Source organism: Xenopus tropicalis, chromosome 7 (genome assembly GCF_000004195.4).
Source record: "Xenopus tropicalis strain Nigerian chromosome 7, UCB_Xtro_10.0, whole genome shotgun sequence".
Classification (NCBI taxonomy): Eukaryota; Metazoa; Chordata; class Amphibia; order Anura; family Pipidae; genus Xenopus; species Xenopus tropicalis.
Window position 1 is genome coordinate 115,370,813 of NC_030683.2, and position 20,148 is coordinate 115,390,960.

Below are 20,148 nucleotides of genomic sequence, written 5' to 3' on the forward strand. Positions count from 1 at the left end.
GTTGAAAAGAAAATTACTTATGTTTCAGGATAATTATACAAAATATTGAAATATCTAACAGTCTCCTGTATAATTGTACATATATTGCTCTTTCTATCAACAGTGTAAAAAGTGTGTGAAAGGAAATGGATAAAAAGTCATACCATTTTTCACACTTTCTATATGTATCATTATTCTTGAGTTACTTTTGTGTCATTGGGATTTTTCAAGAACCCTTCACTTCATTTTAGTAAAGTAGGCCTTAATGCCTTCTGTAGATAATAACATTTCATGAAAATATAACCCTTTTTTTTTATTTCACATGCAGCTCAAGAGGAGAAGTTACATTCACACGTGAAGACTGGGGTTCTTCAGTGAGAGGAAGAATTGTCTAAAGGTGGCCACACGTGGCGATTTTCGATCTTTCTTGTGACCATCGGTCGCACAAAAGATCGTTCCCACCCTCCACAGACGTTCAGGGCTGAATCGGCAGATATGGAGGTAGAAACAATAGGATTTCTACCTCCTTCTGCTGATTCAGCCCTGAAGGTAGATTTTGCTCAGACGCATTTAATGGCCTTCAATGGCGCCCAATCAAAATCTTTTAACCCGCCCAATGGGTGAGTTGATGGATCTCCACAGCCTTTTGCACCATACGGTTTCATAGATATAATCGGTGCATGTATAGCCAGCTTTAGCCTTTGTTCTCTCTTTTCATAGCTTTCTATCATATTTTCTTAAATTCCTACATTTGATCTAAAATGGCTGTCAATGCCCACAATATCTCAGGACCAAATTATTTAAAAAGGTAATTCTTTTCATTTTTTACATAGGATTTTAATGTGTACAGTTCTTATGTTTGCTGACAAGTGCAGAACATACTTCTTTATCAAGAAAAATGAATGCACTAAAATAGGACTTGCTGTATACCTATTTATTGGAAGGTAGTCTATTTGTATCAAAGGTTAATAAAATAATCAAACCTGTGATTAATTGCATGTGTGCATAAAATGCGTAAAGCTGTTTGTACACCTTTTTGTAAATAAAGATATACAATAATTCAAATGAACTGTGGGAGTGTTCTACTGATCCCTGCCAGAAGCACAGTAGGAGAGGGGTTAGCCAATCACAGCCCTGTAGCCACACAAGCAAAAACAGGCTTCAGTTTCCTATCAGGTCAACTTAGTTGTGATATAGGTGACCAGGGATTATGCATTGATCAACCCCTCCTTACTTTTGTATGTTTCTAGCTGATTTGGCCAGAACAATTGCAATTCTATTGTAATTATAAATTTACATAGCCTTGAGTACTCCAACAACCCCCCTTTTGTCTGTTTTTGTACTCTAGTTCCTGATTGATCCTACCTTCCAGTGCAGTGTGCCAAGTACCACCAAGTCAGCAGCAGGACGTTGAACAGATGGGTGGGCTAGAAGGATTTTTTGGAAAAAAAACCTTCTATATTTAAAAGAGTACAATGCACTGGCCCATTCTTTATTTGTTACACAATACGATCCCTGTAAATGCTTGTTCATGCATCTCAGAATGCCTGCTACAAGCATCTGGTCTTAATAAAATATATCCCCATTAGTGATGAGTGAATTTTTCCGGCAGGCATGGATTCGCAGTGAATTTCCACATTTCACCAAATTGTTTTGTGAAACTTCACACAATGACGCACAATGTGACATTGTGCGTCAAAACAAGTCATGGTCGCATCAAATTGGGCATAGACGCATAAAAATGGGCGCGGTCATGTCAAAATGGGCACAGTTGCGACAAAAAAACACAATCGACAAAAAAAAAAGACGAGGGCGACAAAAAAGTTGTATGACAAACGCGTTTCGTGGATTTTCTGCCATTTCTGTAAAATTTGCGAAACGACAAGAAAATTTGCAAACGGCAGAAAATCCACGAAACGCGTTTGTCATACAACTTTTTTGTCACCCGCGTCTTTTTTTTTGTCGGTGTTTTTTCGCTCATCGCTAATCCCCAATAATGATAGCTGCAGTAAACTAAAGTCCAAGTATATTGTCCCAAAGTTAAAATTTCTTATCATTTAATTGGTATATGTTGGCAATTTGTAATCAAATGAAATTAAAAGTTAATTTTAAAGAATTATATAGAATTAGTATAGATTTATACTATAGAGGACGAGGCATTGTTGTGTATATATATATGTACATTTATAAATATAATAATAATAATAATAATAATAATAATAATAAAAAATATATCATTAATATAAGGCTTGTACTGTGCATGATGCTCATAAAGTTCCTATGATGTAAATAACATTAGAAAATAACAGTGTAAACAGTCTAGTGGATAATGTGCTAATGGAACCTTCAGGAATCTGTACTTGGACATGCCAGGGAAGAGCATAATAAGTCCCTGCATGTAAAATCATTAGCTATTAAAGCAGTTGTTCCTGACGAAGAAAATCATAAAAGTTCTCGTTTTTGTTACCGAGCAACACATAATTAACAAAGACTATGGCTGCCAACTGCTTATTTAAGACTTTTACCTTCTTGAGATTAAATTCCAGAATTAGTTATAAAAATGGTTTGTACGGCAGTAGCCCACAGCTACAATAGATTTCTGTTTCCAATACAGAAAAGATTATTTTGTCGTGAATAGTTCTAACCTCGGGAACGTTACAAAACATTTCTGAACAAGACATGCAATCATTTTTTTTTATTGGCCAAGTGGATAGTTATCATCTGCACAAGTTCTTCTCCTCAGACGGATAGTTATTTTTGTTATAATAATATATGTTAACAGTAGTTTTAAAACTGACTTATTCTGTAATGAAAAAGCAAACCTAACAATATCATAACAGTACTGCAAAAAAAACCCCATATTTTTTGATTATAGTCATCTAAATAAACAAGGAAATAAAGATCAATTTAAGAGAAATGTATTTTAGTTTTTGAAAAAAATGACAAATTATAGGACTTGCATTCAAATATTTTTTTCCATAGTTAGTTGGGAGGTGGAGATGTAGGAGCCTTGAACAAAGCCAGATTGAAAACAGGAATGGGGAAATTACAGGCAATTATTGGGGTTCATCTGGCAACGTCAACGTGACAATAAAATATCATGGTTGATGGTTAATTCTTTTCAAGATCATCTATTGACTTAAAGACTATGGAGACTATGGTGTTATGATTAGTGACGGGTGAAATGTTTAGCCAGGCATGGGTACCATTTTTTATTGCTCTTTTTCGAAAGTTTCTGTAAATGACGTTTACACTTCCAGTCTTTTATAAAATCTTATTGGTCACAGTTCTTTATCCCCCGATATCTTTAATTCCCTCTCACAGGTCACTGGAAATAGTCAAACACAGCAGCAAGAAGAACATCCTGCCAATTCTTGTTCATAGTCTAAGCCGAGACACCATAGAACTATACCAGTATTATTTGGCCCTTAAATGCAAAGTTTACATTTTTGGATGATAAGTGGTGAGTAGTGAGTAGCAAATTTTTTCGGCAGGCATGGATTCACAGCGAATTTCCGTATTTCGCCATGGTTTCGAGCGGCGAATGGTTTCTCAACACTTCTGTGAAAATTTGCCACAGAAAAATTCGTCACACAGCAAAAAAAGTTGCGATCATGTCAAATTGCACCTGGTTGCATCAAAAATGGGCGCGGTCATCTAAAAAAATGTGGGCGACAAAAAAGTCATGTGCATTTTGTGAATTTTTTTGCCAATTCGCGAATTTTACTACGGGAAACAGGGCAGATTCACTCAGAATCTGTCCTGTTTTGATTTGGCGAATCTTTCAAAATACTCACGAAACGGCAAAAAAATTAACGAAATGGCAAAAATGTCACGCGGCAAAAAAAATGACGCATGCAACTTTTTTTGACGTGTGTCATTTTTTTAACGTGGGCGACAATTTTTTGTCACGCTTCGAATTTTAACATGACGAATTTTGTCTCCCATTTTGCAAAACAATCCACCAATGGCAAAACGTGGAAATTCACGGCAAATCCATGCCTGCCGAATAATTTCACCCATCACTAATGATAATGTTTTTAAATATCAACCAGATCAGTCCAATCTGGCAGTCATCTACTTGTTTGGTGTGTGAAGGAATCAGATATCATGGTCTGAATGTAAGTTGTATACTATAGCACTATTGCAACTGATCCCTTCACACAGTCTTGGTAGGCTGGGAGAAGGCCTTTTAGAAATATACTACATATTAACTGCAGAGATATAATCTTGGAGTTTTTTTTATTACTGTGCATTAAAATGGTTATGGATACATGGAATCTAAATATGATTTTGCCTCTCTATAAATTAAAGGGCTGCCCATCTTTAGGTCTCAAGTCATTTTACATGGCAGGATTCATGGAGAGATCCTGATACCGATAATGCTGTTAGACCTCCCTGAGCAGGAATACAACTTTGGGCACCAAATGGCATTGAAAAGTTTTAAAAGTTCTCTATGATTTAGGCCAATGGTTAAATGTAGCTATGGAGCCAATCCATATAACTTGGTTTATTTATACATTCATTGGCTAGAGGGGAAACTATGGTGAAAATGAAAATGTAATATGAACTTCTAAATATAATCAATTGAAAAATCTGTACCATTTCTGAATAGTCAAGTCACTCTTTACTGTCCCTCTCTCAGCAATCTCTCTCCCTTCATACAGCTTTGAGTCAGTTAACTCAACTACATTGACTAGTCAAAGGGAGCACAAACCAATGTATGTGAATCAAAATCTGATGCCACAATAATTCAAGAATAGGTCCATTTATGGCAGGGATCCTCAAACTCTGTCCCGCGGGCCGGAAATGGCCTCCCAAGGTAATTTACCTGCCCCCCCCCCCCCGCGTCCTCACCCCTGGCTACTACCTGTCTGCAGACGAAGCGGGGAGCGGGCGAACAGAGTGCCGGAGGGTGCAGCGTGGGAGCAGGGAGCTGGTGGACACAGCAGGGAGTAGGTGAGCCGGAGGATGCAGTGAGGAGTGGGGAAGCAGGGAGCCAGAGAATGCAGTGGGGAGCGGGGGAACGCAATGGGGAGTGAGGAAGCAGGGAGCTGGAGGATGCAGTGGGGAGCGGGGAAGCAGGTAGCCGGAGGATGCAGTGGGGAGCGGGGAAGCAGGGAGCGGGAAAGCAGGGAGCTGGCGAATGCAGCGGGGAGCACGGAAACGCAATGGGGAGTGGGGAAGCAGGGAGCCAGAGGACACAGTGGGGAGCGAAGAAGCAGGGAGCTGGAGGACGCAGTGGGAAGTGGGGAAGCAGGGAGCCGAAGAATGCAGTGGGGAGCGGGGGAATGCAATGGGGAGCGGGGAAGCAGGGAGCGGGAGGACGCAGTGGGGAGCAGGGAAGCCAGAGGATGCAGTGAGGAGCGGGGAAGCAGGGAGCCGGAAGATGCAGTGGGGAGCAGGGAAGCAGGGAGCCGGAAGATGCAGTGGGGAGTGGGGAAGCAGGGAGCTGGAGAACGCAGTGGGGAGTGGGAGAACCCTGCAGGGAGTGGGACGACGCAGAAGAGGGCAGGCCATAGTTTGAGGACATGGGGGGGCGTAGTTTGAGGACTACAGTCCGGCCCCCTTACAGTCTGAGAGACCATGAGCTGGCCCAATGTTTAAAAAGTTTGAGTTCTCCTAATTTATTGGATAATTGACAAATGGAAAAAAACTGGATTACTAGTTTGCCTGTACTTACTTCTTTAAAGAGTCTAATCTGCTGACTTGCCTGGCCCCTCTTCTAGATCATCAATAGGATGTCATAAAAAGGCTGGCTAAGTGCACCTTCCAGATGGAGGATACTTGAAGTGGCACAGCATTGTACATCACTTTTCTCTTCAACATTAATGGGATTCCAAGTGCGCCAATTATTTCACTGTAGTCTGGTTAATAATTATATGAGATATATCGGACATGTCTATAAAAACATTACATTATATGGCATTTTATAGCTGTATATGTTTATCGTTTTGGTAGTTGATTGCATTAAACACGGATCCTGTAAATGGTTTACAGTTTTAGGCACATGGCTAGAATTTTCAAAGTCTGCTCCTAAACAACAGTACGGCATAAATCAATAATGCCAAACTGATCAAAAAAGGAATAAATCCTGTTTACTATTTTATAATGAATTAGTGTCACGTGGTAGTGAGTTACTAGTCATTACATCTAGGAACGATACACCATTAGACACATTCAGATGCAATCCCTGATTATATACTGTAGCTTCATAAGATTTTCTTTCCAAAATGTCATTAGAATATTAAAAAATGAAAAATAGGACTTTTTTTTTTAGAATTGTGTGGCACTTAGGGGACACAGTGCTAAATAGACAATTAGGATATTGTAAAAAAAGAATAATTTTGTTTCTGTGTAACAAACCTTGTTATGTACATTTTGGTTGGAGCAGTTCAAGTTGTGAATCTGTGTTGTAGAGTTGTTTTATTTAATGGAAAGTAATGGTACAGTTAGTGTCTATCTACATCAGGAGTCCCCAACCTTTCTTACTTGTGAGCCACAGTCAAATATAAAAAGACTTGGGGAGCAACTCAAGCTTCATAAAAGTTCATGGAGGAGCCAAATAAGGGCTAATATTAGGCAGCCTCTATGCACACTATCAGCTTACAGGGGCTTTATTTGGTAGGAAATCTTGTTTTTATTCAACCAAAACGTGCCCCCAAGTCAGGAATTCAAAAATAACTACCTGGTTTGGGGGCACTGAGAGCAACATCCAAGGGGTTGGGGAGCAACATGTTACCCCTGAGCCACTGGTTGGGGATCACTGGTATACATTGACAGTCAACTTGTGTTCTCACCTTAGTCAACATGTAACCCACAAGTCTATAGTGATGGTCATTGACATGTGGTTTATAAATGATTCTTATCAAGGACTACATTTGGACCTTGGTAAATAAACTCTGTAATAAAAGTGCACAGACATACACAATGCATTGCTGCAAAGTACAGACATGATCAAAAAGATGAATTCAATTTGAAAAGTGAACCTAAACACAAAAGGTCAATAATCTTGGGGAATCTTGGGGGAAAATTGTATCCTGATTATGTGCAAAGCATAAATTAGAAATGATAGCTGCCACTAGATAATGATCCACCTGGTGAAGAAAGGGGCATTACACAATGGAAAGTTGAACTATCAAGTATTTTCTATTGGATATTATATTTTATGGATATACTAAACCTCCTTACGTGCCCAGTCATTGGGCATTTAGTGGGGTTGTGTGCAAGCAGTTTGCACTGAGCAGGCTCAGATCTTCATTAGTGGGGTGGCACAACAATAACAACTCATAGAATGGATTTTTACCTGAAAGGCCAATGGCTTAAAAATGCTACATATTTCTTTATTATTCAGTTAAAAATGCGCTTTATGTGGATAATATTATATGGCATTCTATGGAACCAAGGAATTACCACCACACAGATTTGCTCTACCTGAAACAATTGATCAAATGCTGACATTCTCTAAAACACTGCTCCAAATGGATCAAAATAAAGCACGTACTTCATGTAAACAATGAACAATGCAAAAGGTAGGAGTTATTTAAAAACATATTTTTGATTTTTGTTTCGTATCACAGTTTTGTCTCCAAAAAACAAAAAAAACCCCAATAAATAAATAGTATCAATAATAATATTAAACCTTTACTGCTAACTGATGAATTTCATGTATTTGACTTCATATTGTACATCAAAATTCCATTTTAGCTGCTTAGAAGGACGACTTCTTATCTTGATCAAGAAACAACAGTGGAAAAAAAGGTTTTTCTAAGAATACTACTTCTAATCAGTTATATTAGTATACTAATTGATTCTAGTTACAACTAATGAATCTATTGCAGTGTGCTTAAAAGTGTTATAAATGTCTAGATAAAGCCCTTAACATTTCCTCAAAAAGTAAGAGAAGAGGGTGAAAAATGATGTCCGTAACTACTCCTCTTTTCATCTTAACCTTTTCAAATTCGTGGTCCTCAATGCTAATTCTCAAGCACAAATGAATGTCGCTAATAAAGTTGCCTTGAAAACTGGATCTTTAACCATAGACTCTATAGACTCTTGAGCATGGCCTTTGAAGTCGGCTTGTTGCACCTCTCAGCCAGTAGTATGATTTGTTTGGGGGGAAATAGTGGCTCTTTCCATCAGATGATTTTAAAATATGTCCTTTTGCTGGTCCAGCCAGTAGGAAAAATGCGTCACGTCAAAACATTTACAGCCAATGCAAAGCTGTAATAATATCACTGTATTTCACAAAAAGTTCTTCTTTAGTAGGAAAATTGTAGTTTAGCTTTATAATTAAACATTATGGCCCATGTAAGAGAGGAGGAGAAAGGTCATTCCACTCTTGCTGAAGTTATTTTAAGTTTTGGTTTCAAAAGTATGTATAGATAGATATAAGTATCATAAATGTATAATTTCCATTTCCTAGATATGCATGGTCTTGGAATCATCTGAGTGCTCTTCTGGTCATACTTCTGATTCCAAACTAGAGAAGTGTGCAGAACCCCTTCTTTTATAAAGGGTTCCGCTGTGGCTTGATCTAGGTTGGCATTCTGGTGAGAAGATGTGTCTGTGGCACCTCAAGTGGCATCTGCTGAGGTCCTCTAAACTCCGTGATGTGGGATGAATAGGAGCTAAGTCACAGGAGTGGTGATGATGGTGAAGGAAGGAGCAGTGACCACTACGAAAGTGCTCCCAGTCTAACCGTCGTTCAAGCTTCTCGTCTGAGCAGCTAAAGTATCTCGGCTCTTTGTGGCAGTGAGGTTGCAGCATTTCTAAACTACTGCAATAACAAGAGCCATGACATGTGCCCGGAAGATACTCTTTGCTTAACTGATGATACTTGCCTAACTTATCTACAGACCAGTACCTCATTGGCTTGTGTGGGGCAGATGATGCTTGTCGTTCCCTGGATGGATATGTGCAGAAGTAATTTGGTGAATACCAACAGTTATGGCCCATTTCTGTTTTTACACAAGGAGGGTCTCGCTCACATACATCTGAATCGGAATCTGAAAGGTCAGCATATTTGCTTTTACTGGCACCCATAACTAAGGGATGAGAGTGACTTCTGCACATGTGTGAGCGGCTGGATTTTTTATGCAGTAAAGGCTGGGATTCTAAGTCCATGTCATCTCTGCGATGATGGCAGTCCCTCCCACAACTTCTCTCATCTTCATATGTGAATCTTGTATGGCCGCTATAGTGGGGTTGATCAAATAAATCCACACTGGCTTTGTTGGGGCGATTGCTACTGCTACTGGGTCCTCCACTATTATAAACCTCTCGTTCTATTTCACATGTGCCCTTTGATTGGTAGCTGCTTCCCAAGTGATCGAATTTCTTTGCTGCAGTTTCCGGTGTTCGACTACCTCGTGCTCCAGCTGTAGACTTTGGTGTTCTCTCCTTTCCTGACTGGTAGTTCTCATAAAGGCCTCTGGAAATTTTTGACTGCCACCCTGGTGGCTCTGGGGCATCTTTTTCCCGTACAATTGCAAAATAGGAGGGTGGGTTTTCTAAGAAATGTTCCCTTTGAGTTTGTGGTGACATTTGGCATGATGCCATCTTTTTATCTTTGCCAAATGCTTGCCCTGACTCGACCAAATGGTCTGATAGTCCTTCAGGTTCGATTGGCCCATAATAGCGGTGAAATCCATCAGAGAATGCATTTTTATGAGGAAGTCTAGGAGGAGCCGCTTTATTGTTTGGGTCATGTACAGAACGGGTAGGTGTGTAAATATCTTTGTAACAATTTGGACTTCTTGCATGGCGCCACCTCTCTACAACACGTCTTTCTCTTGGTATGAAGTTAGAACATGGCAATGGTGCTGAAGGCAGTGGTGGTGGCGGAACAGATGAGTTGGGCAGGGCTGGTAACCTCTGGGATGGATAACAATGGTTCAGTGTTGGAAGCTGTTGATCTGAATCCTTTGGATCTTCAGCACTACAACAACTGTACATGCCCTGAAGGAGAAAAAAGAAATTGAATCAAAAGTCTGAATATTATATACAGTATATAGAGTAGTGGTTATCGTAACCATTGAGGAGTTGTATAACAAGCAATATAAAGTCAGTAGAAGCAATAATGTGACTGAGAATCTCTGTGTTCTATAACTTTTAGCAAATAAGAAAACAAAAATAATTTGCCTTCATATACAGGTATGGGGTCTATTATCCAGAAACCTGTAATCCAGAAACAGAAGGCCATCTCTAATACAGTCTATTTTAAGCAAACAGCTCTTATTATTTCACTGTAATAATTAAAAAGTACCTTGTACTTGATGATGGTAGAGAAGCTGCATGGATCTATATTAGTGCCAAAACAATCCTACTGAGTTTTTGTTTTAGTCAAAATGTTTTTAGTATACCCCAGGTTCTAAGAGTTTTGCATAATAGAATTCTTTGTATACAAAGGATTATGGGTAGTGATGAGCGAATTTTTTTGCAACTGCGAAACTGCAGCAAAAATCAAGTTAAAAAAGTCACGATCATGTCAAAAAAGTCACGGCCACATCAAAAAAGTCACAGTCACGTCAAAAAAGTCACGGTTCTAACATGATCTTTCCGCTAGGATTTCTAACCTAAGGAAGTCTGTGATCTGTTGTTGAAAACTGGAATATGCTTGTAAATAGAATAGAAAATGTCATAAATGTTGTAACTAAATGTCAGCAGAATGATAATTTGCTAAATCCAAACCAATAAGGAATACAATAGCTAAAGGTCATGTTGTGCCTATATAAAAAGTAGTTTGTAACATCCATCCACAATTTTTTTTTTCTATTTTGAAGTGTTTATGGCTAGTGCTGAGCAAAATTTGTTGACTTAACACCCATAGAACCCAATATACAGTATTTTGCATACACAAAAAAAGTCAAAGCAAAAAAAAAAAACGCCTATGTATTTTGCAGGGAAAGTCACCATGAAAAAATGCCCCTTAACTTCAGTGATTCATAAATTTGTGCCATTTCACAAATTTTCCAGTGGTTTTAAGGATTGTTTGCCAAATAAATTGGTACTAATATGCTCATCACTATTTACATCTTGACTTGCAATAATGGAGCTACATGGATGCCGCAGGGTTAAGGAAGGGGAGCCTTGACAGGGCTGAGAAGGCAGGAAGGCCGAAGGGTTCAGAGCAGGATTATAGATAGGAAAAGAGATAGGTTGGTAGGTGACCACAGCCAGGAATTGGTTTAGATCCAGTTTAACAGCACGGAAAGCAGCATCCTTTAGGTATTCACAGTAAGTTATTGGGTTAGTCCCAACTGTTGGTTGGCAGGGGGAATGCTTTTGAAGGGGTTAATATCCTCCTGCTTAACTGAGTTCAGCTCATCCTGCTTGGGTAATGGTCCCACAAAGAAGGTGTTTGGAGTGAGGCCTACCATGCTTGTGTTTTCTCCTGCCCACCTTAGCACAGTGCAAGCTGGCGTCATGGCTGCTGGCCCATTCACTTCAGTGGAGTAGGCAAGCCTTCCTGGGGTATACTGTAGGTTATCAAGATTATTGTATTATGTGTTAATCTGTACATTTCTATTTTGATAAGTGTGTTAATAAAGCTGTTGTCCTACCATGGGGGGATGAGGAGGTGCAATTTATAAGGGAGTGGAAGGTGTACTCTCTTCAGTTTATCTGTGAATTGCCTTTGACATCCATCCTGTACTGTTGTGTATGCTTTTTTGGGGGGAAAAGCACTGTAAGTGATCTAAATGACCACGTGCCTTGACCCTTCCCTTGTCATTAAGAAACCATCTTAGTAGGTGCTGCCCTGTACTGTATTTCACAGTAACCCTATTATATAAAGCTTCCTGTACTCATAGGAAACTATGAGATGGGGAGAGGGTTGAAAGGGTGATTTAAAACAAACTAAATGGAAAAAATAGCACAGCAGGTGTTTAAGGTATATTGAAAATATCAGGATTTTCCTGCTCCATTGGGACTACAGCGTCTAGAATCCCATGGATACCCAAAACCATAGACTGCAGCTTGTGGATTTTTTGTGACCCACCCTGTTCAGGTTGGACAGCCAAACAATATACATAGGGGAATATGAGGTAAAAAACAAACAAACTCTATAATACAGGGAACAGTTGGAAATCACTGAGAGCTTCCGTGATCATATAAAGGTGCAAGGTTACAGGTCAAATGTTTTTTTTTTTTTTTTTATAAAAAATAAGAAACACAGTATACAGGGGCAAAAACACCCTTGCACATCTTTCATATAAAAAATGGGTTCCAATATGGCTTGCTATATAAGCGGTACTGCAACAATTTCTGTAACATATGTCAATTTTATTCTTTCTATAAATATAAATCAACCACATAGACTTGGAAGAGGCTTCTGGTTGGGAAATAAACCATGCATTTGTCACGTTTGGTGTCTGGACTGAATAGGAATGGGTAAAAATGAGAACCAGCAATGGGTATGATGGTGCCAGGGGAAATGCCCGCTCTGTCCTGCTTTTTAAGCCATTCCTGATAACATCAGTGGTTTTACCTTTAGACTTTGCCAACTGGTTGTGTAAATCTATTTGCAATGCATCCTATTACAAATTTCTGATTGGATCCCTTTGGTTCCTATATGTGTTTTCCAGAATAAACATTACAGAAAGTGAAATACTCTTTGTGCAGCCATCCTTGGCGTGAGTATTACTATACCTATTTCCTCGCCTCCATTTTCTGTGGTCTTCTCAAATCATTTACTGACATAAACAGGATAAAAATAGCCACAATCCCAGCATGAAGTATTGATGTGTTGCTATTGACATGCACAATGGCAGTTCTTTTCTTAGGCTCAGTCAAATGGCAGGTTTATTTTAGGAAAATTACATAGACCGAATATTGCTACAGGCTGTCTATGATGTCAAAATATATGTTGTCAAAATATATTGAATTTATAGAATTTTCCTTTACCTACAGGGTATAAACCAGGTTTTTTGTAATTAGTAGCAGGTCCATTTTTAGCACAGGGCAAAGAAGGCCTTTAATTACCTCTTGAGGGCAAAATGTAAAGAAATATAGTAACAGGTGAAAAGTTTTAGTTTACCCATAGTAACCAATCACCATGTAGCATGTACTGATCTGCTGTTTGAAAACTATTTTATGATTAATTGTTATGGATAACAATTCTTAAACTCCCATTACCTTTATTATAGAGATACATATTTTTAGTACAGGTACGGTATGGTACCTGTTATCCAGAATGCTTGGGACCTGGGGTTTTCCAAATACATTTTTTTCCCCCAAAATTCTAGTGATGAGTGAATTTTTTCGCCAAGCATGGATTCGCAGCGAATTTCCGCATTTCACCATTGGCGAATTGTTTCGCGAAACTTCAGTAAAAAATTGCAGCAGAATTTGTTGCACAGAATGCGTTTCACAAATTTTTAGATGTTTCGCAAATTTTTCGCTGTTTTGTGAATTTTATTGCCGTTTCGTGGATTTTATGGCGAAGCAAAATGGACAGATTCACTTATCACTACTTATATCTAGTGATGAGCAAAATTTTTTGCCAGGCATGGATTCACTTCGAAATTCCACATTTTGCCATTGGTGAATTATTTAGCAAAACTGTCTCAAAAATTTGCAGACTGAGGAAAAAGTCGCGGTTGCATCAGAAAAAGTCGTGGGCCTGTCGTGGGCCTGTCGAAAAAGTCAAAGTCACATTGCAAAAGTAGCGGTCATGCAAAAAAAAGTCATCTGCTTAAAAAAACTTGTGCATTGCCATTTTGCAACATTTTCAGCAGTTTCGCTGAAACGAAACTGGACAGATTTGCTCATCATGGTAATTTAGGTTGAAATAGATATATGTCTATCGAGTTCAAACGTTTGAACCTGCCTAATAATACTTGTTCCAGAGAAAGGGGACAAACCACATCTGTAACTTCTCCAGTTTGCCTTAGAGAGGGAAAGAAATCCCTTCCCGACTCCTCCTTGGCAACCAGACTATTCTGGGTCAACTTTGTGCTAAAAATGAAATAAACCCAATAAGACTGTAGGTAGCTTAGTTACTATCAAGTACAAGGTACCTCTTTTCTAATTAGAGAGAAAAAGAATGATTTGCTAAAAACGCTCTTTATTGGAGATGGCCTTCCCATAATTCAGATCTTTATAGAATATGGGTTTTCTAATGTTCAGTTGTGGTCCTTTAGCCGCTGATGACCTACAGCTCTCCCCAAAAGCTAAGGTTGACCTCAAGAAATGGTTAGACATCCCAGAGACATATCTTTTGTTTCCTCTGAGCTTTCCCGCAATGCCCGGGGCTCTGTCTGTAACCATGCTTATAATAAATTGCAGTCTACACAAAGCAGGGTTTTCTTTTCTTTTTTTAGCTATATTTATTTCTGATCACAATGAGGTAGCTCAGTAACAAAGGAGCAGAAATGCAAACTTTCTCTTTGACTATTCCAACAGAGGAGACTATTCATCAATGTCAGTAATGCATGAGAGAAAATTGAAATTTGAAATCAATATTACCCTGCATCCATATTCATTAACGTGAGCTTACGGTTTATTTTATTGTCACACTTGTAGTTCTGTCGCAGGCCCAGGATCTACATATCCTTCACAATACGTTTTTTTTTTTTTAATATTATTTTTATTTTTTTTATTCTGAAGTCAAACTTTTAGTATGATGTAGACAGTTCTATTCTGGTGACAATTTGCAGTTTTTAATTCACTGTGGCTTTTATATGACTTATGGGGAAATATAATAAAAGATGAACTTTTGTCCAGTTTGGATATTCCCATATCAACTAATGTGATCTTTCCTCCTTATCTACTAACTAGTATCTACTATTTGCCATGGAATACTAGACATATAGCAAACTTTGCTCCCTGTTACAATATTTGTTAAAGGAGAAGGAAAGGTAAAAACTAAGTAAGCTTTATCAAAAAGATCTATGTAAATACAGCCATAAGCACTCACAGAAATGCTGCAGAGTCCTCTATCAAAATAAACACAGGATTTCTTGTCTCATTTTTTGTAAACATGTTCTTCTGTATCAGACTTTCTCTTTCAGAAAAATCCTTCATTTCCGGGGCCAGAGTCCACACAGTTCTCTCCTCTCTCACTTCTCCTGCTCCACCCTACCATAAGAATTCATAAAACTCACTCCCTCCACCCTCAGGAATGTGTAATCTGAGCTATAAGGGCTAGAGCTGCAGCAGGAAGCTATGAAGACCAAGCTAAAATGGCAGCTGCTATCGTAAACAAATCAAGGGGGCTTCTAGGGCTCTTTACTCAGGTATGGTAAAGCTTTCTGCAGAATAAATATAGAATTCTAGGTGGCAAATCTATTGGAAGCCAAAATGACTTTCCTTCTCCTTTAAAGTTTGTTCTACAAGTATTTGGTTTGGACTTTAATCTGCTATGGTCAATTATAATGTTGCAAAAAAAAAAAAAAAAAACATGTCTTAGACCTCAGAAGCAGCAACATTTCAGGCCACCTTTGGCCTTCTTTCAAGGCTTTTTTTTAATGTTGCACCTCTGTCAATAGAAATATATGAACTCATCATTGTATAATCAGGGTGTTGGTGGCACTGGGGATGATCATTAGGAAAATTGGATCATTTGGATCTGGTTCCTCTCATCAGTACTGTAAACCTAATTAACCTCATCAACAAATGTTCCTGCAACCATGATGAGACATGAATGTTGGTAGAAAAGGTCACGCCTGTATCTAACATATTATTTATTTTTTTTTATTATATTTTTTTTTAATTAATTTATTTTTTTAAAGTAGGCCGGTAGACCCTTCTTTAGGGGTTAGTAATTCAAGATAGTATATTTGCTTATCGAAGCACTTCTTCTCGATCACTGTCCGAAGGATATTTCCAGAAAAAAACATCCTTTAAAATGCATTTATAGAAATCTATATATATATATTTTCGCTCAAAGAGCTACCCGTATTAAACATTCCATGTAGTTATAGTCCTATCAAATCTTTTTAAGTCTTTTCCTGCACATTGAGATTGCTTTGTAAAACCCGGATGAAAGCTATCCATGAAACTTCATAGTTGAGATAAATCAGCTAAAGTATTATCTTTAGAAGTTACATCTGAAGAGGAGGCTGATGCAGTCTCAAAGCTCATGTATTACAGAGTCTGCCAAGCGCCCTCTAATAGGACCTTCATGTTATTAGTAAGAAAAAGGTATCCTAACCGTAAATATTTCCAGCCGCCTCTGTAACTAATGTAGTTAGGTTTCTGCAACCCCACACAATTCAGGTAATACATTTTTCTTATTTTAGGGTTTATAAAGTATTATATTGTGGTCACCATAAAAAAAGACATTTAGGGGGCCATTTACTAACCATCGGATTGTTTTTCCTCAATTCGGATTTTTAGCACCGAAAGTCACAGAAATTTTTTTTTTTTTCGAGATTTGCAATGTGTCAAAACTAGTGATGAGCGATTTGTTTCACCAGGCATGGATTCACAGCGAATCGGTGACTAAAAAAATTGTTGTGCATAAAAAAATTTGCTTACCCAATGAGATCTGCATGTAAGAGAGCCCAATGACCCGAATAAAATGGTAGGGAAGCAGGGCATGACTAAGTTAGGAGGACAACCTCCTCCCCCCCCCCCCCACAGGATATCCCAGCTGTTACAGGCTCAGGGCAGGGAAAAGAGCAGGACCCTCCCCGGATGTAAGCTCACCAGATTCCTGCAGGAGAAGGAGCAGGAACAACAGCATCCCTCCCTAATAGGTTGGATTTCAATAGTCGCAGTGCGGTGGGTGGAGTCGAGCCCCAGAGGAAATTAAAAAAGGTGCAGTTGGAAAAGTGAGTGGGTAGGCCTGGGGTCGTCAGGGAGATGCATAATCCTAGAATGGGACTTGGATAGTAGACAGGACACAGGCTCCGGGCCTGGGCTCGACGCTGCATTAGCCATGGTTTGTTGGTAAAACTACTACAGGTATGGGATCATCTAGAAACCCTATATACAGAAAGCACTGAATTATAGGAAGGTCATCTCCCACAGTGTCCATTTTGAGCAAATAATTTTAATTGTTAAAAGGGAAGGAAAGGCTAAGTCACTTGGGGGTGCTAAAATGTTAGGCCCCCCCCAAGTGACTTTAATCGCTTACCTTGTACCCCGGGCTGGTGCCCCTGTTAGGAGAAAACCACACCAGCCCGGGGCACCTGGGGCGATGCGCTTCCTCCTTCCGCCTTCGCTAAGCCTTGACTGAGAATCCGGCGCATGCGCAGTAGAGTGAAAAAGCCGACTTCTCTGTTAAAGTTCCACTATTCACCCTACTGCGCATGCGCGCGCGGCGATACAGGAAGGAGGAAGCGCTGCAGGTACCCCGGGCTGGTGCTGTTCTCTCCATACAGGGGCACCAGCCCGGGGTAAAAGGTAAGCGATTCAAGTCACTTGGGGGTGCCTAACATTTTGGCAGCCCCAAGTGACTTAGCTTTTCCTTCTCCTTTAAAGATAACTTTCTGTAATAATAAACCAGTACCTTGTACTTGATGGTAACGAAGCTTCATAATCCATATTGGTGGCAAAACAATTCTATTGGGTTTATTTCATGTTTAAATGTTTTCAGTAGGCTTAAGGTATGGCGATCCAAATTATGATACAATCCCTCATCCAAAAAACTCCAGGTTCCAGGCATTCTGGGTAATATATTCTATATCTGTACTTGAAAAATGTAATTAATATTAATATTAATATGTTGATTATGTGTGAAGAAGCAAGGTAAAGGGTTGTAAAGTGGGGGTAAAAATATACCCCCCCCCCCAACCTACTGGAAACTGTATAGTCAGTTTGTCCTAACCTCCGGTTTTGAGAATGGACTCACCAGTGTATGGTTCTTATATAACTAGTTGATATCTTTTGGGAGTCCCTAAAGCCCACTAGTGCGAGTAACTCTAAACTGAACGTTCCTGCCGCACCATGGACGCCGCCATCCAAATGCAGGTACAATGCAAGAAGAACGCATTACTGATACGTCATGTTGTTATTTCTACTCTAGTCTCTTATAAAGTCATCTTCTAAATGGCAATGCTGGCAACCGAATGCTGCAACAAAGACATTCAACATATACTGAACAAACAAAATTATATCATTTAGCTAAATAAATGTCACAGTGCTTTCAGGTGTGCTTAGTAACCCTGCTAAGAGCAATTTGAGTGTAGCTGTTGGTGCCCACAATATAGAACACAGGGAATATAGATTCTTTTTTATATTAAGGAATAATGTTTTGTTGGGGATATTTCCCTGAAGCCTGCTGGGGAGTTGCTTTTTCTCTGAGGAATAAGTAATCCTATGCTAAGTCATGTAAAGACAAATGATTCCAATGTCTGTTTTGGGTAAAAAAAGAATGTTGGTTAGATACACACACACACACACACTCCTATATGTCTTCATTTGTGATATAAAGGGGCAATTAAATCCCCAAGGGAGGTCTTGCTTGTTTTTGCATCACCATGCTAAGTACAACTGTAGAACCACTAAAGGGTTAATTTGCTGTTCTGCAGGGCTCAAGTGGTAGATTGCACCTTAGCGCTACTTAACAAGCACTTGTGCCCCAGAATTGCTGCCCTCTGCTTCAATTTAAGAATCCAGTGCTTAATGCAGAGAGAAGCTTTAGGGGTAAGGGCCATAGGACAGGTGGTTTATAGGGCCCCTTTGCAACCTCAGAATGATGCTCAAGGGTGCTTACCCCTTTCTGCCCCTCATCAATACAGTACTGAATTTATGGGGGCAAACAGCAGGTCTCTGCACTCCAAAGTGGGAATTATAATTTCTTGGAGATTATAGAGAATAGGTTGAAAACCTGGAAAAGGAAAAGGCTTAGGAGGATTTAGTAGATTAGATATAACAGCTTGGTCCTGGATTTTCTCCTTTCTGATGAAGTTTCTATCACATCCACTTCCATGCAATGGCCATCTAGTCTTGATCTCAGGCCTTTCCTGTTCTGTTCATAGTTCATACCTTTCTCTATGATCTAGGTGCCAATGTAGCGGGCCAATTATTTTTCATACAGCATGTTTAAGGGCGAAATGATATTAAAATAATGATACCATACTGTGAAGTCGATAAAGCCCTAGAGCAGACAGACTACCATAAAAATCTTTTGAAGGGCTATATCCATTCCACAGACCTCCAGCTGGACAGCCCTGATCTAGGGTCTTAAATGCAATTAAGTGAGGAATTGCTTGTGTATTGGCAGCAGTGGAATCTGTATTTTAAAGGTCCAGGTATGGGATCTCTTATACGGAAACCCATTATCTAGAAAGTTCTTTTATTACAGAAAGGCCATCTGCCATAGACTCCATTATAAGCAAATAATTTCAATTCTATAAAATGATTTCCTTTTTCTCTGTAATAATAAAACAGTACCTGTACTTGATCCCAACTAAGATATAATTACCCCTTATTGGGGCAGAACAGCCCTATTGGGTTTATTTAATGGTTAAATGATTCCCTTTTCTCTGTAATAATAAAACAGTACCTGTACTTGATCCCAACTAAGATATAATTACCCCTTATTGGAGGCAGAACAGTCCTATTGGGTTTATTTAATGGTTAAATGATTCCCTTTTCTCTGTAATAATAAAACAGTACCTGTACTTGATCCCAACTAAGATATAATTACCCCTTATTGGGGGCAGAACAGTCCTATTGGGTTTATTTAATGGTTAAATGACTCCCTTTTCTCTGTAATAATAAAACAGTACCTGTACTTGATCCCAACTAAGATATAATTACCCCTTATTGGGGCAGAACAGCCCTATTGGGTTTATTTAATGGTTAAATGATTCCCTTTTCTCTGTAATAATAAAAACAGTACCTGTACTTGATCCCAACTAATATATAATTACCCCTTATTGGGGGCAGAACAGCCCTATTGGGTTTATTTAATGGTTAAATGATTCCCTTTTCTCTGTAATAATAAAACAGTACCTGTATTTGATCCCAACTAAGATATAATTAATCCTTATTGGAGCCAAAACAATCCCATTGGGTTTAATTACTGTTTAAATAATTTTTTTAAGTAGACTTAAGGTAGAAGATCCAATTTACGGAAAGATCCCTTATCCAGAAAACCCCAGGTCCCGAGCATTCTGGATAATGTGTCCCATACCTGTGTGGGCCTTTAGTTGTTGTAGGGTTAGCTGCAATGCATTTTACTACATGGTATTATGTGTAGGTATTTGCTCAGTT

At 39.0% G+C, this 20,148-nt stretch overlaps 1 protein-coding gene across 1 annotated transcript in view; it reads right to left on the reverse strand.

Moving 5' to 3' along the window:
• Positions 1-7,594: 7,594 nt before the first annotated feature.
• Positions 7,595-20,148, reverse strand: part of grin2d (glutamate receptor, ionotropic, N-methyl D-aspartate 2D) — a 133,442-nt gene continuing 120,888 nt past the window's right edge. The window contains exons 12-13 of the mRNA XM_031906599.1: positions 9,912-9,939; positions 7,595-9,848 (exon numbers count right to left, since the gene is read on the reverse strand). Of these exons, the coding sequence (XP_031762459.1) occupies positions 8,443-9,848; positions 9,912-9,939 (1,434 nt within the window). The 3' untranslated portion in view covers positions 7,595-8,442. The remainder of the gene's footprint in view (positions 9,849-9,911; positions 9,940-20,148) is intronic.